This window comes from Dunckerocampus dactyliophorus, chromosome 16, assembly GCF_027744805.1.
Source record: "Dunckerocampus dactyliophorus isolate RoL2022-P2 chromosome 16, RoL_Ddac_1.1, whole genome shotgun sequence".
NCBI classification, from domain to species: Eukaryota; Metazoa; Chordata; class Actinopteri; order Syngnathiformes; family Syngnathidae; genus Dunckerocampus; species Dunckerocampus dactyliophorus.
Window position 1 is genome coordinate 6,467,423 of NC_072834.1, and position 27,251 is coordinate 6,494,673.

Sequence of the window (27,251 nt, forward strand, 5' to 3'; positions counted from 1 at the left end):
CATAAGAGACAGCTGCCGCTGCTAGCATATAGCAAGCTACTGAGCCAACTAGTTAGCCACCTATTTATTATAAAATTGAAGGGTTTTAAATGGAGTGCGGAAGAAGGACAAAGAAGCCAAAAAGATACCACTTCCACACATAATGGGAGAACTTTTTTTTTCCCCACTCTATCATCTAACATGCCATGGCTGATTCCATGCACTGTTAAGATGATGTAATCACTGGCGTATTTAGTCATTTGGCCCCTGGACGTAATCTAAGGTAATGTCTCATTAGTGATGCCTAGTGACCAGAATACTACATATGACTTGTCTTTCAATATTTTTTGACTAATAGTAGGCCATAGACCACCATGAAACGGTGACCCTTAATGAATTTTTTTGAAAAAGCGAGGGAACAATGTTCAAACTGTGAGGTAGTGAGGTACTCACTATTAATAAACGGAATACATTTGCCTGGAAGTCCATGGTCCGACGTCCCATGTCAGATTTTTTTGCCTTTGCGACCGCCAGAGCCACAAGCCACTTGGCCTGCCGCACCACAGGCCTACCTGTCAGCTGCCTCACCCATGGATGTGCACATTGCTTTGGTCGGATTTCTCCAAGCAAATTACTGACAAAATACAATTATAAAACAATACAAATATAATTATTTAAATTGAAATCGTAAAAAGTCCAAACATTGCAAACAATCTTTAATTTCTTTAGGCTGTAAATTAATGTTGATTTTCACGAATTTATTTTATTTTATTGCTGAGCCGAGGGCCGCACGGTGGTCTAGTGGTTAGCACGTTGGCCAACACAGTAACAGCTTGGAGATCGGGAAAACTTGGGTTCGATTCTCCCCTGGGCATTTCTGTGTGGAGTTTGCATGTTCTCCCTGTGTGTGCGTGGGTTTTCTCCGGGTACTCCGGCTTCCTCCCACATTCCAAAAACATGCATGTTAGGTTAATTGGTGACTCTAAATTGCCTATCGGTATGAATGTGAGTGTGAATGGTTGTTTGTGTATATGTGCCCCGCGATTGACTGGCGACCAGTCCAGTGTGCACCCTGCCTCTCGCCCGAAGTCAGCTGGGATAGGCTCCAGCATGCCCCTGCGACCCTAATGAGGAAGAAGCGGTATAGAAAATGGATGGATGGATGCTGAGCGGAGTGACCTTTTAAACTCATTTTCCACAAATGTAACCTATTGGACACATTCACTAGCTGGACCATTGTCCTGCCACAATGAGTAATCATTGATGTGTGGTGATCCTAAAATACCGATACAAATAAAAACAATTGAAATTTCAGTGTATCTATTAGAGGGGCTAAGTTCGAGTGACCCAATTGCTATGACAACGTCGACCTCGGAAGTTAGACATCATAAAAAAAAAAACTTACCCTGTATCTGTCATAGCAACAGATGATGCTGCTCTTTTTTTTCATTTGCTGTCCAACGCGCATGCGCGTTAAAGCCCCCCTTTTCTCAGACAGGAAGTGTGAAGCACTCTTTCCACCATCCACCCTCAGCTTGGCGCTGTGCATCACACGGCCTCAAACAACTGATTAATGTCGCTGTAGTTCTTTATCACTTGGTTGTAATTTTCACTGGACAACTCACGGCTGTCCTGTACGTTTATTAACAACCCGCCGGCCCTTAACTTGACGGCTTGTTGTCTTAGAGGTAGAACCTCCGTCCACCCAGGAGCCATTCATAAATAAGCCCTTGGAGGAAGGAGGAGGAAGGAAGCTGGCGTTTAGCTGCATCTGATTTCTCATTCTGTGGACCGGATGCGAGAGGCGAACTCGAGCCCGACATTTTCGGGGACCGTGGCTTGGGCTCACGGCTGAGCTGAGTTGACTTGCCATGGCTGACCCTTCATGTGATGGTCCGGACTTGCTGGATGAAAACGAACCAAAGTGTTTGGTGCACTTAAATCGAGCTTCTTGAGACTCTGGTTTCTTTTTTGTGACATAAAACGTTGGTTGCTTGTCTTTTCATTGAATAAATGAAAATACGCGAAAGGTCCGTCCATGCTGATGGTGCAGTGAATCATGGCTGCTAAAGAGGAACTATACGCCAAAGTGACCCCGCGGAGACAGCGCCAGAACCGGGCCGGCACCGTCAAACATGGGTCTACTCTGGACGTGTTGTTGTCCATGGGCTTCCCAAAGACCAGGGCGTGAGTACACTGCTTCGCTTTCACATAAATATAGTAGAGCAATGGCAACTTAGCATTTAAGTACTACAGTACCTTATTTGTGATGAGTGTTACGTGACTCAGATGTTACACTTGCCACTTTCAGTGGGTCCTGGCTACAATCCTCAAATGTATTCATTTTTTTCATTCATCTTTGAGATATAATGGTTGCCAAGAAACAAGCCGTCCTGTGTGATTGCAATATGGGGCTTATGTAATAACATAAAAACTCAGGTATTGACTCAAGTATTTTCCTCCACGCAGAACTATGCTTTGTTTCTTGGAAAGTTTGTTGTTGTGGTCCACTTGTGGTATTTAAAATAAATTCCACCACTACTACAGTCTCCTATCAAGGTGCGTTCATACTTGTCATTCTTGGTCCATTTAAAACGGACCAAAGTTTGCTCTGCTAGAACAGTGTTTGTTTGGTATAGTGTGAACGCAGTCCAGGACCAAAAGGACCAGATCATGAAATGGGTCTCGGTCCGCTTGCATGGGGACTCTAGTCCTGAGTGAGGCAACGTGTGAAAACCGACTGCACCAGCGGACCAAAACACCGGATGTCATGTTGTTTTGTAGGCGGGAGTTTCATTTCACTGAAATGATTCTGATGATCATCAAATTAATTGTAGTTAGTGGCACATAGTGTGCTTCATGTCAACATACTAAATAGTTCAACATCATAGAAATGCAAAAATGGTGACAATAAATTTAACAAAAGAAGTAGACAACAGTCCTTCTCTTAGGAATATAAAGAAGACATGTAGGTAAGCCATGGACATTGTAAAAGTCCCAAAATGTGTACTGCACCTACCGGTGCTATTTCTGTATTTAATACATGAGGCGCACCGTATTATTGGGCGCAGGCAGTCAGACATACGGGCGCTCGAGAGTCAGTGAGGAAGCGATAATGCTTTATTTCTTTGGGCAGATTAAGAACAGATCTCTCATACAGTTCATGGTGCACAACTAAAAACATCACACAGCAGCACAGCAGATAGCCAAAAACAGACAAGACACTACCGCTATTTGTGCAGAACAATAACTGACAACTATGTGACTCAAACATGTAACTTTAGGAGCATTTGCACCAAAACAGTACCGCAAAATACGCTGGGGAACAGGACGTGCTCCCAGCGATGCTACAATACGATAGCATGCATGCACGCTAAAACATACACTAGCATGCATGCTGGAAACTTGTCTTTAGGCAGCGTCTTCCTCTTAAAAATCACCGTAGGTGGCAGTTTCTGTCTATTACCATGGCAACCAAGCACAACAGTAAAAGCCGACTTCTCGTGCCCCGTTGTGTGCATCGCTACCGTGCTGGTCCCCTTCTTCTCTACAGTGTGGTTCACCGTGATGTCGAAAGTGAGCGGCACGTCATCCATGTTGGTGATGTGGTTGGGCTGGATGTGTTTGTCGGCATTTTTTTTTTAACCACACTAGGAGTTGCTGCGCCACAGTAGTCATTGCCCAGATGGATAGATGGCGCCGTTTCGTTGATCTTGAATTCTCTTGTGGCTGCTCGATTCCCAAGTTCCTCCGCGTAACTGATAGCTTACAGTTGCAAACTCTCTTTGTAGGTGCCATTTTCCAGGGTCCTTGGCCAAACCGATGTTGTTTTGCACAATGCACATACTGGCACTATGTACTACCTACTGGGGGCGTGCCTGTAGCGTACTCTTTCACGGCCACCCTTCCCCCTTTAACGTCCGCATGCTGTCCTCAGTCACGTGCGCCTTTCGTCTATATAAGCAGCGTGTTGGCAGGAAATGCTTCCAGTCATCAAAGTCACACAACAACATTAACAGATTTTGGAACTCGGTGCACACATAAGGCGCGCCGCATTATAAGGCGCCCTGTCCATGTTGGAGAAAATGTGAGACTTTTAAGTGCGCCTTGGTCGTGAAAATGGTAGTCGGTGTACAGCTTGTATAGCAATATAGATCTAGTGTCAACTGAAAAGAAGTCAACCCAGCCACTATTGCTTAAATCGCTGCCATCACAAATGAGTACACCTCACAAACGTCCAAAGTGTGAATATTTAATGTGAACACTTGTTATCGAGCACTGCTTTAGTCCTCTTGGCCATGAAATTCACCAGGGCTGCACAGGTTGTTACTAGAATCCTCTTGCATTCCTCCATGATGACATCACCGGTAGAGCTGGTCAATATTTTATCACTCCTCCATCTTCCTTCTGCTTGAGCTGCTCATTTGGGTTCAGGTTTGGAAGAGACATACTTGACCACTCCATCACCGTCACCTTCAGCTTCCTCAGCAAGACACTTGTCAGCTTGGGGGTGTGTTTGGGCTTGTTAGAAAACTCTCAAAGGAGGGGGCATGCTGTGCTTCACATTGTCACAGTACATGTTGGAATTCATGTTTCTCTCAATGAACAGCAGCTCCCCAGTGCCGGAAGCACTCATGCAACCCCAGACCATGACTTACCGCCATCGTACACAACTATCTACGGACTCACCTGTGTTGCCTGCTATTTAGACAATAATGGCTGTGTGTTGACTCATTTTTAGTAGTACAGTGGAACCTTGGTTAGTGTACGCCCCGGTTAGCGTATTTTTTGGTGTTGTCGAAAATTTACACCAAAATTTTGCCTCGGCGTGTGTGTTATTAATACACTTCGCGAGTCCCACTGTATTCTTAATGTAGTTTTAACACAAAGAAGACATGGAAACAGAAACCGGAATTCAGCTCAGACGCCCGTCTATAGTGTCATCAGTGGTTGACTGTAGTTCTTTGCTAACTAACACATTTACACCACAAGTTCACACAAAACACGTATTTATAGTTTTACAATTAAGGTCTTACATGTGCAAAACAATTCTAAATGCATATAAATGACAAATGACAGGGATAAATGAACATTGAAGGTTACCCTTTTACTTTCATTGAAGACGTGATTGCTGACAAAGACATGATGTGGCAGCGAGATCAACGCGGACACCACCTTTTGTTTTGCTATGCGGTTTTTTTCTTGGATTCAAGAGTGTTTCTCACCTTCTTTGTCTTTATCAAAAAGCAACTTTCTTTGGCTCCATTTTGGGTTATTTTGCAGCAGTGATCAAAAGAAAAGCAGAGAATTGTGGTGAGAGACACAGGTGAATGTGAAAAAATAACTCATGGCAAAACACAAAGGTGGTGGCCGTGTTGATTTTGCTGCCACATTGTGTCTTTGGCAATAACCACGTTTTCAATGAAGGTAAAAGTGACATTAAATGTTCATTATTCCCTTAAACGATAATTGTGATTTACATTATTTCTTGTGGGGAAAAATGGATTCGGTTTAGAGTTGGACCTTCTGGAACGGATACATGACGCTAACCAAGGTTCCACTGTAAATCTGTACTGCTCTACCATCTGAACTACTTGAAAGTATATCCAAGTCTCATTTCTATAGTATTCACTCTTGAGATGTAATACAAATTGTTACTGAAGTATGAGGGGTGTAATCCCTTTTGTGAGATACTGTATGTACTCGTTGAAGCTATCACCATCCCGCATACACGCCGCGTGGTGGAAATGCAAGCCTGTTCAGAGCTTGTTGTTCCAAACTACGTACAGTATACTGTGGCTAGCCAAACTTACAATGGTGGAAACAATGTTTAGGGATCAGTGATTTTGGTACTCTTTAGAATAGAGAGACAGATGATTGTATCCTGGACTAAATGAAAAAGGCACAGGACTTTTATCAAGCATTCTAGAAGCTATCCAGTTCATAAAAGTAGGTCACAATCAAAACCGTAATCTGGATGCAGTACAAAAGCTACTTTTACTTAACTTATGTATGCGTCTACTCACTCAATGATGTTTCCAACCCTCTGCCTTATATAATGATGAATTGAACAGATCCACCGCCCACAAAAGCCCTTTTGTATGTACATGAGACCTTTTATTCACCCGTTAAACATGTCCTGCTTTGTACTATAAAACAGTCGAAGAAAATTTACCCATGACTCCAAAATGATTTTGACACACGGCTTGGATAAATTTAAAGACTTGGCCCCAATTCCAGATGGATGCATAGGATATAAAAGCAGTTTATTGTTAAATTGATGATTATTATTGGAATATTTAAGCATGACAATTTATAATTAATATTATTAAATGTAATTTTAACATATTAGCTGTAATATATGATAATTATATTCGTCGTAATTATTGTTGTGTATTTTATTTTATATATAAAAAAACAAGAAACACTTGAATGTAAAAAAAAATATATATACAGTATATAAATAATGTTTGTTTGTTTTTTAATGTAAATGTAAACAAAATGTAAACAAATGTAGATAATGTCCCAGTCTATTAATCACACACTCACTATTATCATTATATTATCCCTTTTGTTTGTGTATATGTACAGTGAGAGCTATTTTAACCCAAATCAAATTCCTTGTTTGTGTAAGCATACTTAGTTGATTCTCATTCTCATTCTCATTCTGATATTATAATCTCTTAAGGTTAAATGTTTCATTCTGACATTTCTGAGCAAAATAGAGCAAAATAGATGTTATGTTGTCACATGTAAGCTGCAGCTGTTTACTATCGTGCAAATTAATCTAAAAATAAAAAAGCTGTATTTTTTTTGTATTTGTCATCTGGTTCTTTCCCAAAAGGCAGAACAACAGAAAATCTGTCATCTGGCCCAGCTTCAGGGAACAAGGGCTTTATTGTTGGGGTTGGGCATCAAGTCTCAATCATTGATGGGAACCGGGGCTAACATTCCGATTCTCCGGGGATTGTTCAAATGTTTTTATTCCGATTCCTAGATTCGATGCGCACTTCGCCGACCTGAAGAAATAGCAGAAAACACCAACAAAGAAGAACCCCGCGAGCACCAGCAAAGAGGAAGCGGCTAAAATGTTTGGCTTACCTTCATAAAAAAGAGCGGTCGGCTCACTGCAACATTTGCAACACGATGATATGCAAAGAAGCGTGCACGACCAACATGATTAATGTTCATACATTCATGGTGAAAAAATAACAAGTACCTCGTCTTTTGATGCGCTACGTCGGACTTCCTCTAAGCAGTCAGAATCTGGTCATCAGTCATACAATAAATGACGTCTGTCTCATGTCAATGTAGCCCATGGTTTCAGGATGCTAGTTGATGTGGACGTTTGGTGTAAATAACAGACGGACGCTATGGCTATGGTGAGGCAAGTTTATTTATTTGCACAGTCTGTCTCCGTTAGCAACAGTCAAGGCAAGGGACCTTCTCAACTCACACAACACACTTCTAGCCTTCAAAATAAGATTTGGCTATATCCTGTTTATCTGTGTTCACAAAAAATGGTTGAAATAGCTGACACCAACATTGAGGCAGCAAACAAACATGTAGGATTTGCTGCGACATGCTTGCGATTGGCTGGCGACCAGTCCAGGGTGTACCCCGCCTGTCGCCCAAAGTCAGCTGGGATAGCCTCCAGCATACCCCCGCTACCCTAATGAGGAGAAGAGGCATAGAAAATGGATGGATGGATGCTTGAAAGGCGTGTTTTTTTTACGGAAATCGGCCGATGTTGATCGCTGGCCGATCAATCGGAGCATCCCTATTACATATCATTCACAGCATCTTTGAATGCGTCTTCTGAATGCCTTATATTTGTATTACTTATTTTAGCCATTTTTATGCTTGAAAATGCTTAATTTAGGCAAAAAATATGTATAGTTTGCTTCAGTATGCATATTTGTGACTAAGACTGAAGCCACAAAATTCGATTGTGACTATGAAACACTGTAAAATGATGACGAGTACAAGAATCATCCCTTCTGTGTAAATTAGAGGATTTTTTGCCAAGTCAGTCAGCGATCGACTGGTGCAATCAGATAGGAGCTGCAAGGACAGTAGGACAATCCGCTCGCACTGATCATGTCTGATACAGGGAAGTAGGTTTGCCAACTGATTCCAAATAGATTTTACCACTCTGTATATTTTTCTTCCCCAAAAGAAAATCACTAGAAGTTATCATAAATACATACACTATCAAAGCCTACCAATTGAACAGAAAGAAAAAATAACTGATATGTTCTTCCTACTGCATCTAAGGAACAGATCTGGTCGACAGTCAGTCTTTAATGTCCTCGGAGGAAGTTGGTGTGCGTCTGTGGTTGTGCTTCCAATTTCATAAGTCATGAAACCACAGGAAGTACACCATATCTAATCTTCACCGACCACAACACCAGGTACAGTACATAATCTAATGAGAGCCAAGACTAGAACTGCAATCAAACAATCACAGTCAGGACTCATGTTCATGTTCAGAAATGCTGAAAGTCTTCACACAAAAAACAGTAGTAACAAAGCAGTGTAGTCGTCTTGTTATTGAGATAGAAATGTTGCTAGTGGTTTTTATTACTGTTATATATACTGTATACACACTAGGTCCCCAACTTACCAACACAATTGGTTCCAGACGACCGTTCGCAGGTCGAATTGTTCTTAAGTCGGGGAAAAGGTAATATTACCAATGATATACAGTAGGTACTACATGTACGTGTATACATATACAGTATATTTGTATGTATGTAAATATGAGTTTGGATGTAGTAGTAATATTAAATGAGGATAATTACTGTAATGAAAAAAACAAACATAAAAATGCTATAATAGTACGTGATGATAAATGTTATTTACCTTTGAAGAGGAGTGGTCGAGCATACGTCGTTGTGGAGGAGGAGGAGGAGGAGAGATTGAAAAAAAGGACAAATCATCGTCGTCAGTAAAAGAGGTAGTGTTCTGTGGGTGGTGTAGAACTAAGCAGGCCTATTAACGCTTCATAAACTTCAATCACACGCTCTGTCCGGGTTGTATCATACAACTCTTAGCCTTTCTCTCTCCTCTTCTCGTCCTCGACCAACCTCCTGTTGGTCCCATTAGCAGTGTCACAGTACCCTCTACTGGTCAAGCACGTAGCAGTATAAATATGGAGTTATAAGGCAAAATACATGAAAATATAGACCAGTCGGCTTGTGTTCGTATCCGCGAATGTTCGCGAGTCGGGTGTTCGTAAGTTGGGGACCTAGTGTACCTGTATATACATGATAAGCGCAGGCCATATCATCTTACTAGGTGCTTCACAACTTGACCATCAAACAAGGCACCGCCCTTCCCCCCCAGAGCAGACGTGCTGATGCCAAACACAAAGCCTTCCCCTGAAGTTTATTTATTTGTTATTTCTTATTTATTTATTGGTGATGCACATGTAGCAGGCTGTGCCAGTGACTTCTTGATTTGCAGTAGAGTGTTTGTGATGTTTGTCAGTTAATTTTTTTATACTTTCTCAATTTCGGTCTCAGAGAAATTCCTCTTCCTCGCCTGTGCTATGATTTTGGTCCATTCATGCATTCTTAAAGGGAGTGCTGCTAAGAGGCGGAAATTAAAAATGTGCTTTTTTTAAATCCGATTAATTGAAAAAATAATCAACCGATGAATCGATTATTAAAATAATCGGTAGTTGCAGCCCTACCTGAGACCAGCTGTATTTTTTTTTTTTGTTTAACTTCACAACAAATAATGTGAAGTATCAATTCCTTAAACAGTGCATACTGATGAAGCACCCACAATATTTAAGCTGTGTTCTTATGCTGCCTGCTGAAAGTACAACTAAATATTTTAGTTTCATTTAGTTTTATTATGCAGTGGTTCAAATGTTTACAGCTTGGAAGCCAGCAGACTTCCTGTATTGGATATTATTAGATTGCATCTTAATATTTTATCTGCCGTATGTATATTCCTCAATTATAGGCAAATAAATGGAGGCAAAAAAAATCACCTGATAGTTTTGTAGAGCACATGCAGGATTTTTCATGAACAAAGTTCTTTAAGTTCAGATTCAAACCGGCTAAGCGGAAGTCGCCCATTTCCTGAAGTGGCGTGTGACCTTTCTCTGTTTGAGATGGTGGTTTGAGGGCAGAAGAAGCAGACGTTGCAATGTCTCGCGCACACAAGAGAACATTATACTGTTGGTTTCTCCTTAATAAACAAGATGAGTTGTAGCTCCTCTTACTTGTGCTGGGCTTACATTCATGTCAAGCCAAAGTCAAGTCTGATAGCACAAAACACCGGCAAGAATACAATCAACATACTTCGCCCACACAATGGCCCACTCACTTCCTTTATGGTGTCTCGGACGCTCTCTGTTATACCATATGACCTCAAATGTCTCCTTTTCTGAAATAATGACGCGAGAAAAGGAGAATCCGTTGTAGATACTGACTATACTTAACTGTGTTTTGGGGAAACACTTCCCACTATCAGCCAAACAGACGAACTTTATTGTAAACCCAAAAGGCCCTGTTTATGACCTTTAACTACTTGTCAAGTATATTTTACAGGTACGGTTTGATATTTGAGTTACTACATACAGTAATATAGGATCATATTGACAGCACACGTATGTATTGACTTCAGATACAGTACATTACGTTTGTTTTTTCATGGAACGTATTGTATTGATGCTAGAAAATCTTTTGCCAATTTTGAGAAGTTTCAACCTTGACAAAAGACTAACCTGAGTGACTTCATCTCTTTTGGTGTAATTTGTTCCATGTGCAGGCAGAGTTAAATGTGGCTAACGCGGATGCTTGATGATGACCCTCATGCAAAAATGAAGGCATTAAAAACATGATTAAGTAGTTTAAACATGATTGTTTTTTTTATTTTACGATTTGCCCAGAGTGTCTGCAAGCACAGCTGAAGTCAACAATATGTAGGGCAGTAGTGGTAATAGTACTAATGGAAATATGAACCATAATAGTGAACAGAATGACAATAACTGTAATGCACACAACTTTAATAACTATAATCTTATTTCCTACATCACCATCACTGTAACAAAACCAACAACATGTTTGAAAGAAGAGGGACTGCCTCCTACCACCCAGCAAGCCCCGCCCCACACACCCAGGCCGAGCCCCACCACCAGAGAGCCACCGGCCCCATAGGGATGGGCAGAACCAAGACCGGCCCCCCAAGAGCCAGCCCACAGAGCCCGGCCCGCACCAGGCCACCCCACAACACAGGGCCGCCTCGCCCAGGGACGGAGGAGGTATCGCCCCCTACCCCATGGAGGCCCTGGTGGCAGAGGTGGAACACAGTAATAAACAAAATAATAAAAAATAAATAAATAATATCAAGTGGTTGCCTGTAGTCACAGCCGTCTTTTTTAACATTTTTTAACCAGCACTAATTAGGGACCCTGGCGGTTATTTGCTGTTGTAGACCACGCGCCTAGCAACTACAGGAGACTTTGTGGTTCATTGGAAAGAGGCCTTAATTGTAGTATTTACAGTATGTTTTGACCCCAGTGTAAAGATTACAGGCTTTGGAGCTGTATTACACTTTTTTGTGACACAAAATTATTTTGTGGTGTCAAAAGCTTGCTTCAACAGGATGGTGTGTCACCATGAGGGCGTTCCTGGCCTGTGTTGTCCAGACGGGGTCTTTCTTTCTGTGGCGTTTGGCAGCAGGAAACTTTTTGGCGCTGTTGGGGCGATATGAGCAGTTAGTAATGGTGTTCCCTTTTTGGCTTGTAAACAGGAAATGTTAATTTGTCTCTACAGCTGAGTCATGGTGGGGTCCTCGGGTGCATGCCGTTGCAAGTGGTGAACACATTTGTGTGCATTTGGGGATACCATTGAGTCATTTTATCACTGTTTTTTTTTTTTTTTATTATGAGTTTGACTTTTGTTTTGAGTAGCAAAACCACAAGATTACACACCCCAAGCTGCCAAATCTCATATCAGTCATATTGAGCACAGATGGCCTTATAAAGGATGGGTCGGAAGCCACAATATTTCTTTTATATGACTTAAATGTGGTAAGAGGAAGTGAAAAGTTATCATAGAGTGAAATTAAATGCTTTTTTCCAGCAATGCCTGGTGCAAGTGCAAGTTAAGGCATCTAATAATAGGCATTTGTAGGTTGAAGCTATACAGTAGATAATCTACAGTCAGCTCTGCAGTCCTTATCTTCATCCAGCTGTGAACAGGAAATTCAGTTTATAAATAACATGCTTTTTTTATGCCAGGGGCAAGGGAGAAGCTTTTGGTGTACACAGTCATTGAGGAAGGAGGTCTGTGGCCGATTTTACTATGTGGAACACAAAAAAACAAATATTCAACTCAGGGAAAAAGACTTAAAGGATTAAACAGCAGATGTGATTCCCAAGGGCTAGAAATAAATTGAACTGAATCGGTACTGTGCAATCTACTTTCATCTTGTATTGTTATGCTAGACTTGAAGTTATCGCTGCGGTCATGTGCTAAATGTGTATGTCTACCTGACAGCCTCCTGGCTTATGGGTATGAACTAGAGGTACTCGATATTGTCCAGCACTTCATTACCGATACGGATATAGGCAGCGGCTCCTCCCTCAAACTAATGTTGTGTAATGAGCTTCTTTATGATGCCACTTGATGCATTTCACAAATAAACGCTGATTGTGTAAAATAAGACAAATACTGCAATATGAGCTATAGAAAAACTGCCAAAATGCGTGTGATTCTTCCTGATGTGATATTAAATTAGAAGTATTGAAGGAAGACACCTTACTTTCCCCTCACATAACCTGCGTTTGTCATGTTGTGCAAGACAGATTGGACTTTAGCTTTGTTTAGAATTTGTATTTTGGCTTTCTGTTTCCTGTTTGGCGCAATGTGCACATTATGCACATTAGAGCAAAATGTAACACTTTGCAGTCATGCAAATTTCATATTTGCAATCCAGAGGCAAAACTTGGAAATAATTCCAGAGCACAGACAGACTTAACTATCAAGCTTTGTTAGGGGTGGAAAAAAAAAAAAAAAATGATACCGATATGACAAGAGATCTGATTTTTATGCCAGTATTGTCCAATAATTATCAGACATCCCTAGTATGAACCTTGGCTGTCTCCATGTTTTCCCTTGTGTGTTTCCTCCCATAGTCCAAAGCCATACATGTTCGGTTAACTGAGGACTTGAAATTATCCATAGGTGTGAATGTGAGTGTGACTACCTACCCTGTGATTGACTGATGACCTCGCTTCTTGCCCAAAATCAGCTGGGAGAGGCTCCGGCTCTCCCGTGACCCTGAACAATAATAAGCAGTAGAAAATGAACTAATTCACTTGTCAGTAGATGTGTGCCAGCCATTTGTTGTGACACTTTAGCCTCTGCATCTCCCATTGTGCGCACTGCCTTGGTGAGGGCACACCGCCCCAGGGTTGGGAGCCGAATCGAGGACCCTCTCAGTGGGCCAACTATAAAAATAGCTTATTGAATGTGAATGCATCAGTGGCACAGTGAAAACATGCACTTTCATTGGACCACATGCTCATAGTACTCCACTGTGTCCATTTGACTTCCATCCCAATTGAAAATAGTGAGCCTCTGTTTCCATTCAGAACAGTGACAAACAGTATCTTGAGCTAAAGCAGTCCTTTATATAATGTGTGGAGATTTTATTTTTGTTATCTAATGAAGTGAAGGAAGCAATTTTCTGGCTTAGTTTTCAAATAAGCAACAAATAACCCCCAAAAAGATGAATGTTTCACAACTGTATTCAGTGATACAGCATTATGTGAAAATCCAAACAAACGTAACCATATGCACCCTATAAGGAATGTGTAAAATTCATAATATTTTGTGCCAATGACTGACATTTTTATGTTAGAGAATATCCACAAAGTCTCAAAGCTGCTTAAATCATTTAAATTTATTTTTTTAAATAAAAATAAGTCTATTATGAAGTGGTGGTCAAATTTACATTTGTGCATTTGTTTTTCCAAAAGAACAAATAAAGGAATCTTAATAATATCAACGTTTTGCAGTCACTGTTCACAAAATTCTGAAAGTATTTTCAACGTAATCAACTATCCTATTTTCTCTGTTCATTCCAAAACAACAATTTGTACTTTGACTTTCAATACAGCTTCATGAGCTCTTACTATGAATTATTGAGTGCCTCTTGTCATTTTACTGCTCTCCTGGGATGTGTGCTCTCTTTTCACTGTCACATGGTGCACAGCAATCTCCTCCAAATAAACATGGGCCGGAAGAGAAACTATTGATTTTGTGCCTGTGTTTTCTCTTGATCTTTGTCTTTTCACAGCTTGAAAGCTTTGGTTTCGACAGGAGGGAAAAATGTCCAAGCAGCTTGTGACTGGTGAGAACCACGCACACGCACATACACATTTATGTAAAAACACTTTAATAAGTTACTAAAGCAATGCTGGAATGTAATGATAAATGTAGTGTTAAGTGCCTTAAAAGTCTAACGTGTCACTGTGCTAACATAATAGTTGTGCCGTCTGCTGGACCCTCCCTTTTGTAGAAGATGTTGAACTCCTGTGTGCCGTGTGTGTCACGCCAGGCTCTTTTCCCATGTGGATGACCCCTTCCTGGATGACCCTCTGCCCAGAGAGTATGTGTTGTATCTGCGACCCAGTGGGCCGCTGCTGCAGCAGCTCTCTCACTTCTGGCAGCAGTCTCGCCTCTCGTGCGGCAAAAACAAGGCACACAACATCTTCCCCCACATCACCCTCTGCCAGTTCTTCATGGTCAGTCGCAATCGCTCATCTTTCTGCACTATTTTTACCACATTGACCTGAATATAATATGACCCTGAATATGGTGAGCCCTTTTTTTGAGACCTGTTCATGGAAAATTGTTTTCAAGTTAAAAGAAAACAACAACAAAAAAATCATTATTAAGGTGTGGCAGCTTTTATTTTGTAGTGGGGCACCGGCGCGATCAATTACATGAAGTGGAAACCCTGCAGTATGTAACAATAACAACCTGTCTTTTTCTGTATTTTTTTTTTTTCGAGGGAAGAAATGCCTACGTCTTATATTTGGGTCAAAACAGTATTGTTTAGATCAGGAGTGGCCAAACTTCTTCCACCAAGGCTCATATACTGACAAATCAAAGAATGTGGGGGCCACTTTTTAAATTTTGAAACCAACCCATATACAGTAGATATGTTGAGATGAGAAAAAAAAACAGCCTGCATGTCATCTTTGTGTTATCAGTGACAAAGCATACTGTTAATATGAACCTTTTCTCCTTATTTTGCTTGTTTTCCCTTTTTTGATATTTTAACTTTCTTTTTATAATTATTTTTCTTTGTGATATTATATCTTTATTGTCATAATATTTTGAATTTATCACAATATTACAACTTTTACCCAACCTAATTTTCCAAATTTGCAGCTGTATTTTTTCTTTTGTTTCTTTTTCATATTACAACTTTAAAAAAGTACATATTTTAATCTTTAACATTTCAACTTCATACTATTTTTTCCTATCAGTATTATGACTTTATTCTCCTAATATATTGTCTTCATTCCTGTAAAATCACTGCTCTTTTTTCCATTTTTGCTGTTTTGTTTAGTTTTTTTGTTAAATTGTATTTTTAGAACGTGCGAAGGGCCAATAAAAAAAACAGCTGCGGCAGTAAATGGCCCCAGGGCCACACTTTGGATAACGCCGATTTAGGTCATCGACTGATAAGTAATGACGAAATATTGACGTTATGGTCTTGACACGCTTCACTAATTAACTTCCTATCAGATTGCGGACCTTCCCATTTTGCCATGAGTTGTTTGTTGAAATCAATAGTGTTTCTCACCTCCATAATCCCAAATGGAGCTAAATAAATTTGCAAGTGACAGCATTTGATAAAGAAGGTGAAACCCACTATTAAATTCAAGAAATAAGTCATGACAAATAAGGAAGGTGGTGTCTGTGTTGATCTCACTGCCACATCGTTTCTTTGGAAATGGTCATGATTTCAATGAAAGTAAAAGTGACCTTAAATGTTCTTTTATCCCTTTAATTTGTCATTTAGAGTGGTGTAAAAAAAAAAAGTGTTTGCCCCCTTCCTGAGTTCTTATTTTTCTTGTATGTTTGTCACACTTGTCAATCTTTTTTATTATTAAGGGAGGAAAAAAATTCAAACCCACATGGCCCTGTGTGGAAAAAGTGATTACCATAACTGAGATTAATTGAGATCTATCAGTCTGGGAAAGGTTATGAAGCCATTTCTAAACCTTTGGGACTCCAGGAAAAACCACAGCGACGACTCTTCCAAGAGGTCACAAAAGACCCCACAACAACATCCAAAGAACTGCAGGCCTCACTTGCCTCAGTTAAGGTCAGTGTTTATGACATCACCATAAGGAAGACACTGGGGAAAAATGACCTGACGAAAACCACTGCTGAAGAAAAAGAACATTAAGGCTCGTCTCAATTTGGCCAGAAAACATCTTGATGATCCCCAAGACCTTTGGTCTGACGAGACATAAGTTGAACCTTTTGGAAGGTGTGCGTCCCGTTGCATATGGCATAAAAGTAATGCCGCTTTTCAGAAGAAGAACATCATACCAACAGTAAAATATGGTGGTGGTAGTGTGATGGCGTGGGGCTGTTTTTCTGCTTCAAGACCTGGAAGACTTGCTTTCATTAATGGAACCATGAATTCTGCTGTCTACCAAAAAATACTGAAGGAGCATGTACCAGCAAGTCCACCTCTGAATGGCTGAAGAAAAAGAAAATGAAGACTTTGGAGTGGCCTCGTCAAAGTCCTGACCTGAATCCTATTGAGATGCTGTGGCATGACCTTAAAAAGGCGCTCCATGCTGGAAAGCCCTCCAATGTGGCTGAATTCAACAATTCTGCAAATATGAGTGGGCCAAAAATCCTCCACAACGTTGTAAGAGACTCGCTAGTTATCACAAACGCTTGATTGCAGTTGTTGCTGCTCAGGGTGGCCCAACCACTTATTAGGTTTAAGGGACTTTCATTTTTTCACACAGGGTCATTGTATTTTTTATTTTTTTCTCTCTTAATAATAAAAACTGCATTTTGTGTTCAGTTTTGTTGTCATTGACTAATGTTTAAATTTGTTTGAACTGAAACAAGAAATCAGGAAGGGGTCATACACTTTTTCACACCACTGTGAATGCATTTAGAATTGTATGCGTGTAACATTATAATTGTAAAACTATAAAAACGTGTTTAGTGTTGACATTTTTGAGAGTCAGCTGCTGATGACACAATAGATGGGCAACGAAGCTGACTTCTGATTTCTGTTTCCATGTAGTGGCAAGCTAATAGGATACTAACAAGGACATTTTGTCATTAAGAATACATTAAGAGCACAGTTGGACTCACAGTGTATTAACAGCACGACAAGACACGCACCATATTGTACGCTCACCAGAGAATACATGCCAACTGAGACAAAATTCTTGTGTAAATTTTCAATATTAACCAAAAAATCTTGATTTCGCTGAATTCAATGTCTTTTCTGTTTCATCAACTTCACAGTGTGCTGATGGGAAGGTGGAGGCTCTGTCTGATGCACTCCAGTCCTCCGTGACCAAGTGGAAAGGTCGTATCCCTATGCCCCTCCCCCTGGAGCTGTACACCTCCTCCACCTTTATTGGTCTCTTTGTGGAGGAACAAGTGGCCGAGGTGCTAAAGAGTTTTGCTGCGGATTTTGCCAGTGAAGCAGAAATGAAAGCAGGTTCATCATTTATTCAGGCTGCATCAGAATTGAAAGCCAGGACATTGCGGGGTTGTCATTGATGTTTATATTTTATCAACAGATGTGCATGTTGAGCCCCATAAGAAGCAACTGCATGTCACGTTGGCATACCACTTCCAAGGCAGCCATCTTCCAATCTTGGAGAAGTTGGCCAAGAACGTGGATGTGTCGTCAGGCTGTGACTGGCTTGTCGTGCTCTTCTCTCGGGATATTCGCTTTGCTAATCATGAGGTAGTACTAAGACAAAATATCAGAACTATATATCTTTTTTTTCACCATATATCTGTTTGTCCCCGCTAGACACTGCAAGTCATGTACCCCTATGTGCCTCAAAATGATGATGAGCTTGAGCTGGTGCCTGGAGACTTCATCTTCATGTCTCCAATGGAGCAAAGCAGTGCCAGTGAAGGCTGGGTATACGGCACTTCGCTGGGCACAGGACTGTCTGGCCTGCTGCCTGAAAACTATGTCAGTCGTGCTGATGAGTCAGACACTTGGGTTGTCCATGGGTAAGAAAGAAGAAGCTCAACTTCTGGAAATCCAAGTGATGTTTCATAAGTAGTCATGTGTTGAGTTATCATAGGAGTAAAGCATCTCTCGTTGTTCCATCCTAAGGTCCCATTCTATTCTCAACTGTACCGCTCCGTCTAACTCTGGCAGCACACTTAGTGGATTACTCTTTGATGGGCAGCACACTGACAGTCTGCTTGACAGTCTGGTGGATCCTCCCAGCCTCACTGGCCTCTGTCCTTCCATGCAGGTATAAGCCATTTAGGATGAGAAACATGCACCTCATTGCATGACATTGAAATTGTCCCAATACATTTGTCCATCTAGTGAATGTTGTGCATTTGCGTTTGTGTATTTGCGGCCTGCTGCTCCTTTAAGCAAGAAGCAAGAATACTAACACGAACAACAAGAAATGTCAAAAAGGCCAAATGTAATGATAAAAAGTTGAAATGTGGATGCTAATAATAACACATGTTGTCACATATAACACAAAGTTGGGATTGAGTCAGTTTTTTTGTTTAAATATGTACAACTTGTTGGCCCAACTATGCTTAGATTTTTCAGTATGCAGCCCTCAGTGAAAAAAGTTGATCGCTGTTTGGTGTCAGGTAACCCAAACGCACGGCCCCAGCTGGACCATATTTTGTGGCCCCCTACTTGACATCAAAGTTGAGTGTAAGTGCGGCCCATGAAAACGCTCTTTAATTGGCAATAATCAACACTGAGCTTGCAGTGAGCTTGTCACACAGAGAAATGAACAGGCAGATCTTTAGACAGAACACTACAATCTCGGTGTGAACCCTGTGTTACAGCTAAACATGCAACAAATGAGTAAACACACATTAGGCAAATAAAGAACTACGTTAACTCTAAACACACAACTTCAGCAGCTTTTTTAACAAAAGAAGTACCGCAAAGCATACTGGGAAGCCGAAAGCTCTCCCAGCAACGTGAGAGATGCTGGCTCCCAGCATGCCTTTTTGTAAAAAGCTGCTCAAAGTACATGTTTAGACTTAACGTAGTTGTTATTTATCATCCTCCACTAGTAGTAGTAGTTGCCCTGTGTATGTGTTGTCTACCTGTGGCTCTGTGATGGTCATAGTGTTTTTATTTTTTTAATGACACCGGTAGTCAGACTGTTATGTTGAGTATTATATTTTTATATTGATTTTTTTTTTTTTTTTTAATCCCTTATGGCCTGCAGTACCTCAGGCTCACGACACCTTCCGGTGATGTTTGTTGACAAGTTAGTCACTTGGTTGAAACGTGAGTGTGGACTGAATACTTGATGGGGCCCAGCCTCACCCAAATTTAACCTCCAGTGGCCCCCAGTTAAGTTGACTTTGACACCTCTGGGCTAAATGATCTTCACTTTTCTGTTTTATCTAGGTAACACGGGCAGCTGGTCATTCGTCTCAGTCCAAGATGAGACTGTTTGTGTGTCGACATGGGGAGAGGATGGATGTCGTTTTTGGGAAACACTGGGTGACTCAGTGTTTTGATGCCAAAGGTGTGTGTATACAGATAAAACTCATGATGCTGATCAAGCTAAGAGTAACCACACTAAAGATTCTGTGTGTGTGTGTGTGCGCGTGCGTGCGTGCATGTGTGTGTGCGTTTGTAGGCCGATACATACGCTCAAATCTCAACATGCCATCCAGCCTGCCAGCTAGAAGCGGAGGTCACCGGGACTATGACAAAGATTGTCCAATTACTGTGTTTGGCTCCACTCAAGCCCGTCTTGTAGGTTGGTATAGTTCAGACACATAAAGGGCGATCAATATTGTTACACACAGTTAAAAGAAGATCTTCCGAATTGTATGACAGTTTCCTGCAGGTTTAATCGTACTGTGCTTTGCTCCATTGCAGGTGAAGCACTGCTGGAAAGCCACACCACAGTAGACTTTGTTTATTGCTCTCCTTCACTTCGCTGTGTCCAGACAGCTCAGCACATTCTGCAGGGTAGGACCCCAACCTAATTATTCTTTCAGTAACACAGTGAAGCATCTTCTATGTATGTGTGTGTGTGTGTGTGTGTGTGTGTGTGTGTATATATATATATACAAATAATAATATATTTCACTAACTGTGACACTGCAGGCATCAACTAGCTGGATCTCTGCTGATTTAAATCATTCACTTTAAAGGGGGTGGATATTTATGCATTTATTTTACATTATATATTTTGAATTAATTTACACCGGTTCCACCGCTTCCATTTTAGCTATTTTAGGCATACTAGTCAAAAATTAGTACATTCCCATTGTGTTGTAATTTTTCAACCGATCTTGCTCAAATTGTATGTGGATGTTGTATGTGCAGTCTAGTAAAGGTGCGTAGTAAATTTTGTGGTGATCCACCGTGCGGCCCAGGGTGCCTCGTGGTTAGCATGTTGGCCACACAGTCCGATTCTCTGTTTGGGCATCTTCTGAAAATACATTCCATCTTAGGTTAATTAATTGGAGACTCTAAATTGTCCATAGGTATGAATGTGAGTATGAATAGTTGTCTACATGTGCCTTGCGATTGGCTGGTGACCAGTCAAGCCGAAGTCAGCTGGGATAGGCTCCAGCACACTCCTGCGACCCTAGTGAGGAAAAGCGGCATAGAAAATGGATGGATGGGTTACAGTGAGTGTTTTGTAAAGCACATTGAGTTCAAGTCAAGCCCCAGACTTTGGGATTTAAGAACAGCGCCACCAAGTAGTGTATGTGTCAGATAAATAATAGCACAGGCAACGCAGTAGTGGTGCATGTTTTGCCACGTTTTCCCCCTTTGGTGTACAGCGATTCAGGAGTAGAAGAGTTAGTTTACGCAAACCAATGCATAAAGTCAAAATTCGTTCCCAATGGGTTGTCCTACTTTTTTACAGCACAGAGTAGTTGCAGAGTTGGAAGTCTTCTCTGATTGTGTCCTTCTGTTTTTTTTCTTTTAGGTCTCCAACAGGAGGGAAAGACAAAAATTCGTGTGGAACCTGGACTTTTTGAGTGGACCAAGTGGGTTTCGGGCACAAGTTTACCAACCTGGATCCCTCCAACAGAACTGGCTGCTGCTAACCTGAGTGTGGACACAACCTACAGGTACAGAGCCAATGCTCTGACATCAATATGCTAATTTCCTTGAACATCCTCTTCCTATCCCTGATCCATAGACCTCATATTCCCATTAACAAGCTGGTGGTGTCTGAGTCCTATGACACCTACATCAGCCGGAGCTTCCAAGTGACACGGGAAATCCTGTCAGAGTGCAAAAACATGGGTAAAGTGGAATTTCTGGAATTGTACGCATGACGCCACACTTTTGTTTTTGCTCCAATTTTTCATGAGCAGACCTCAAAGATCTAAAAGTTTTCTATGTACACAAACGTCGTATCTCTCAGGTATTGTTCACCAATTTAAGTTTGTGTTCACGAGCATTTATAATTCAACCACCTTGCAGGTGTGGCGTATCAAGATGCTAGATGCAAGATAGACAGCATTATTACACAGGTGTGCCTTAGGCTGGCCACAATAAAAGGCCACTCCAAAATGAGCAGTTTAACTGTATTGGGAGGGGCCCGAAAAACGAGTGAGCACTATTTGCCTCAAAACCCGTAAACGCAGACCCAGAACATCCTGAACATGCTCAATGTGTAACATCCATCCATTCATCCATTTTCTATGCCGCTTCTCCTCATTAGGGTCACAGGGGTATGCTGGAGCCTATCCCAGCTGACTTCGGGCGACAGGCGGGGTACACCCTGGACTGGTCGCCAGCCAATTGCAGGGCACATATAGACAAACAAACACACCATTCACACTTATATTCATACCTACGGAGAATTTAGAGTCGCCAATTAACCTAACATGCATGTTTTTGGAATGTGGGAGGAAACCCGAGTACCTGGAGAAAACCCACGCACGCACGGGGAGAACATTAAACTCCACACAGAGATCCCCAACGGAGATTCAACCTTCTTCCCGATCTCCTGACTGTGACTATGTGGCCAACATGCCAACCACTCGACCACCGTGCAGCCCCAATGGGTAACATGTTTGGTAAATATGCTGGCCATGCAAGAACTGGGATGTTTTCAGCTTCTAAGAATTGTGTACAGATCCTTGCAACATGGGGCCGTGCATTATCATGCTGCAACATAAGGTGATGGTCGTGGATGAATGACATAACACTGGGCCTCAGGACCTTGTGAGGGTATCTCAGCATCAATAAAATGCACCTGTTGAGTAACCCATGGTGGCGATAGGGCTAGGGTATCGGCAGATACCATAACGAACGAACACAGGTGCATTTTATTGATTGAACTAATTGCCTTTTATTATAGCCAACCTAAGCCACACCTGTGCAAGAATCATGCTGTCTAATCAGCATCTTGATATGCCACACTTGTGAGGTGGATCAATTAAGAATGCTCACTAACAGATGTAGACAGATTTTTTTTTAACAATATTTGAGAGAGATAGACCTGTTGTGTGTGTGTGTGTGTGTGTGTGTGTGTGTGTGTGTGTGTGTGTGTGTGTGTGTGTGTGTGTGTGTGTGTGTGTAAGAGGAGTTTTACATCTTTCAGTTCAACTCATGAAAAACAGGAGCAAAAATGTGTTACATTCTTACTTTTGTTGAGTGTATATAATAGATTTATAGTGTCTGTGCAGTTTGCCTCTCTCATCTCTACTTCCATAACACAGGAAACAAGGTCCTGATTGTGGCCCACGCGTCGTCCTTGGAGGCCTGCACTCGCCAGATACAAGGACTCAGCCCACAAAACTCCAAGGACTTTGTCCAAGTTGTGCGGAAGGTCAGCCAGATGCTGGTTACATCACACCGAAAGAGCTGTCTTATTGTTCTTCTTCTCTCAATAACATGTTGGTGTATCCTCTCCCCAGATTCCCTACTTGGGATTTTGTGCTTGCGAAGAAATGGGGGAGACAGGTGTGTGGCAGCTGGTTGACCCGCCCATCCTGCCTCTGACACATGGACCCAATCACAGCTTCAACTGGAGGGAGATGCTCATGCAAGACTAAAGACAAACATGCCGCTTCAGTATTTATTTTTTAACCTTACTGCTTCAAATCAAGCCCAATGACACCAAAACAAAAAACAAACACGTCTGGCTTCCATGCACGGCATCTCGTCAGTCGGGTCACTGTATTGAGGTGCACAGCTCAGGAATGTGAAGATTACAGCAAACAGTATCTAGACTCATTGATTTTGTATTCTCTTGCCCGCCAATACACTGTGACAAGATGCCAGAGACTTGTACTGCAGGAATATTTTTCCAAAAGACAGAAACTATTATTTGACTGGTGGCTCCAACTATACTGGGGGGGGAAGCACAAAAGAAATGTTAACAGGGAAGAACTGCTCTTCATTGTTGAAATGGCGGTAGTAGGTTGTCTATTACACTTGTTTTTATTCCACCAAATGTCATATCATTTGCCATTCTATTCCACCAACAGTTATTATCTCACGTGAGTCCACGAACATTAGCGATACCATGCAGTTTTAATAACCTCCACTGGAACTACTAAGTGAAATTTTTGTGACATTCATTTTAGTTTTTGTGAAATGTTGCCGGCACTGTTGGTGCTGCAGCCATAATGCTTTTCAAACATTTTTTTTTAATTTGTCACATTTCATTGAACTGTACATTTAATATTAAGGAGATCATACAAGTTATCCATTCATTTTCTACACCAATTGTCCTCAATAGGGTTGCGGGGGTATGCTGGAGCCTATCCCAGCCGTCTTCGGGCGAGAGGCGGGGTACGCTCTGGACTGGTCGCCAGCAAATCGCAGCATACAAATTATTTGTTTTACAAATCAAAATATACTATTGCTCTTGAAAATGAATAAAGCGAGTGGGTGGAGTTATTTGGGCCTGCATGTGAAGTACTTATTTTTGTTTATAATTGGGGTGTTGAGATTTGCGAGCAGAGCAGAGAGTGCTTCCAACTCATTTTTGCTTGTAATGTATTGGTAATTTCTGCATGACCTTTGCTGTCATTTCAAAGCTCGTCCATGTAGCGTTCTTGCTGATTGCTTCACAGGGGCCGTAACGGTGCACAGCAACGGTGCTCTTTAAAAGTGTGAAAAAAAAAAAAAGAAGCGGAATCCAAAAATAACATATTCATCCATGCAGGCAGCATTCTGTTTTGGAATAGTTTGACTTTTGTAATAAGTCACAAAAGCTGCCCTATCATGTCCTTACTTTCATTTATGGATAATGGTTATTGATAAAGAAGAGTCATCAAACTGTCAAGCAGCCAAGAAGGATTAATAAAACATGAAGTCTGGAATGACAACCACCTCTTCTCCTCCCATATCTCCTTCTAACAGTGCACAGAATCCATGACCCCGCTAGCATTCATTGGCATTCAATAACCTTCATCCTTAATGATGGTTGCGACAGTTGAATGATTGGGGCCGAAAGAGCGTCAATTTTGGTGGGTGGGGCGCCTCTCTGAGCTTTTTATGATGTAATTTTGATGTTCATTTTTTTTTATGTTAATCTTCCATGGTGATTGCTCTCCTCTTTGGCGCACTGGGAGACATAATGAAGTCCAAAAAGTTCATGAATAAGCGAGCAGGCGCACACTGTATTCATTTGCCACGTGTATTCTTCCGACAGTGCACGCCGTCAATAGTTCTTGAGCAAGTCTTGTGTTTAAGGACCAAAATTAAGTTTTCAATTAAATTATGGGATATTTTGTTTTACATTTTTTAAGATTTGAATGATTTTGTAATTTTGCGTTTAATTTGTTGATTGTGATATAATCAGAATTTTGAAAACTGACAAAGATATTAAGGAGAAATAGCAACAAACTTATCTGTGAACAATTTAACAATATATACATACAATATCAACAGAATAAAACAACTGTTGAATTTTTAACATACAATTATTTCAGCAAAAGAAAGTCAATGGTGAAAAATCAGTAAACAAAAGCAAAAACTACAATTGGCTCTCATTCACAGCCTCTGTTTTTTTACTCCCAAAGCCCTCCTGTGTCTAAGAAAGTATTCCCTCAGTTAAAATATCGACGCTATTGACATTTGGATCGATCCACCACATCTAATGGACACTAAGCGAGTTGACAGGTAATGGCACAATTTCGTCACCTGCCCTTCTTCCAACCACTACAAATCCCATATAGTATTTGAAGTTCTCTTCTAGTAGAGGTGAGTTTGAGTGAAAAATTGGTACCTTAGATGAACTGGAAAACCTTCAGCAAAAAAAAGGCGGGGGGCGGGGATTGGAACATGCTTGCTAGCTAGCTTGCAATATTAGCTGATTTATGGCCTCGTACACACCTTGTTGTCAAATAGTACCTTCCTTGCCAAGCAGTGACGGTTGTAACAGTGTTTTATGATTGAGTGCTTTCGGGTGGATTAAAGCAAATTGGTATGGTTTACGTCGTAGTCAGAAGAGAAGATTAAACTTTTGAAATAATGCTCCAAATGCTCACCAGCCCATTCGGTGAAGACATTATGCAATGCTGCTAACAGTTGTATTTTCAAAATTACTGGATGGAATCACTGAATATCAGTCTATACTAATAATACATTCATCTCAATTGCATAAATATAAACAACAAACGTACACTATAATATGATCAAGCTATGTGAAGGATGAACACTAGATGGAGCTCCATCCTGTCGTTCCCAAGTGAATAGTCAACAAGTTCATTTTATGAGGACCAAAAGGTGCACAACGATCAGAAAAGTTATTTTAATGCTTTACATTTACGCACATTCACTTATTTGCGCAAATAATACACACATTTGCGTTGCACATTAGTTGCGTGTTAAATGTATTATGATCATAAAATTTACAATACTCTAGTTCTCACAATGATTGTTTTTTGTTATGAATTCAACTTCAAATGAGCATCAAACAAAACATCATATTATTTAAATTCAGAAGGTTTCAGCGCATATATATATATATATATATATATATATATATATATATATATATATATATATATATATATAATATATATATAAATAACCTTAAAACAATTTTCATTGCTGATAAAGGCAATTATTAACACTTGTTTACTACTTATAGGAATTCCTCATAAAATGGCAGAAGTTAAATAATGATATTTATATTGTAATATATACATATGCTGGCTTTTTCCAGCACCAGGGGACAGTGGCAGCGAAGATCATCTTCTGGAATCAATACAGGTGGGACAGGTGGGACATATTAAGATAAAACACATTTTACATGACATTTATGAAGTGATTGTTCATGCTAGTGAATAGCAGGATTAAAAATGAAAATGAATGACATTGTTTCAGTAGTGTTGTTATATTATATACTTTGTGCTCTCATTAAATACAGTACACTTTCTTAAAAAGATGTATTTTTAGGACATACTTTGAACACTTCACAAGTACAACAATAGCTTTCTTATCTTGAACCTTTACTGCTTCACTACAGTGAGTTGTCATGCTCTACGTTTTTCTGTGTCTCCAGCTTCATTGAAATGCTGTTTCCCCTGCTAAGTGTGTCAAAGTAGGTGTCCTTATATTTCCCTTTTAAACCAGTTGTGGTTCTTATTGTCCTACCGTCCTGCCTGATCGTGGCCCGCCAGTGCAGGTGGGAGTTTGGTGAAGTGACCCTTGTGTTGGGATTCTTGCAGCTAATGACATCAGCCAGGACACTGGTTTCAATAGAGACGGTGTCAAAGGCGTGTGAGGTCATTTTCAAAACTAGAAATTACGTCTGCAGGTCATGATGACCCTTGGAATAGGACTACAGCTCTGTTGGTCCTCAAAGGAAAAGCCCAAAAGGTAGTTTAATTTTCTATCCTATGTGGGGACACCCAAGTTAATAAAAGTTAAATGTAAGAATATGGACACCTTTCTTCTTTTGATGTGCTGGAGTCAAATGCATAAACCTTAAAAAGACGTGCAGCATTTGAACAACAGTCGTCTTCTGTGCTAATGGAGTTTGACACAGCTGTCACGAGTTAGAGAGGCCTCGGCTCGAGAGG

The 27,251-nt window shown here is 40.8% G+C and overlaps 1 protein-coding gene across 1 annotated transcript; it reads left to right on the forward strand.

Moving 5' to 3' along the window:
- Window positions 1-1,492: 1,492 nt before the first annotated feature.
- Window positions 1,493-25,969, forward strand: ubash3ba (ubiquitin associated and SH3 domain containing Ba). The gene is made up of 14 exons (XM_054754876.1): window positions 1,493-2,166; window positions 14,302-14,355; window positions 14,563-14,749; window positions 17,520-17,718; window positions 17,801-17,970; window positions 18,040-18,248; window positions 18,355-18,499; window positions 19,639-19,759; window positions 19,874-19,996; window positions 20,119-20,211; window positions 21,185-21,329; window positions 21,401-21,507; window positions 22,932-23,041; window positions 23,130-25,969. Exons 1-14 carry the CDS (start codon window positions 2,039-2,041, stop codon window positions 23,265-23,267), a joined length of 1,929 nt encoding a protein of 642 aa, XP_054610851.1. The 5' UTR covers window positions 1,493-2,038; the 3' UTR covers window positions 23,268-25,969.
- The last annotated feature ends 1,282 nt before the right edge of the window (window positions 25,970-27,251 follow it).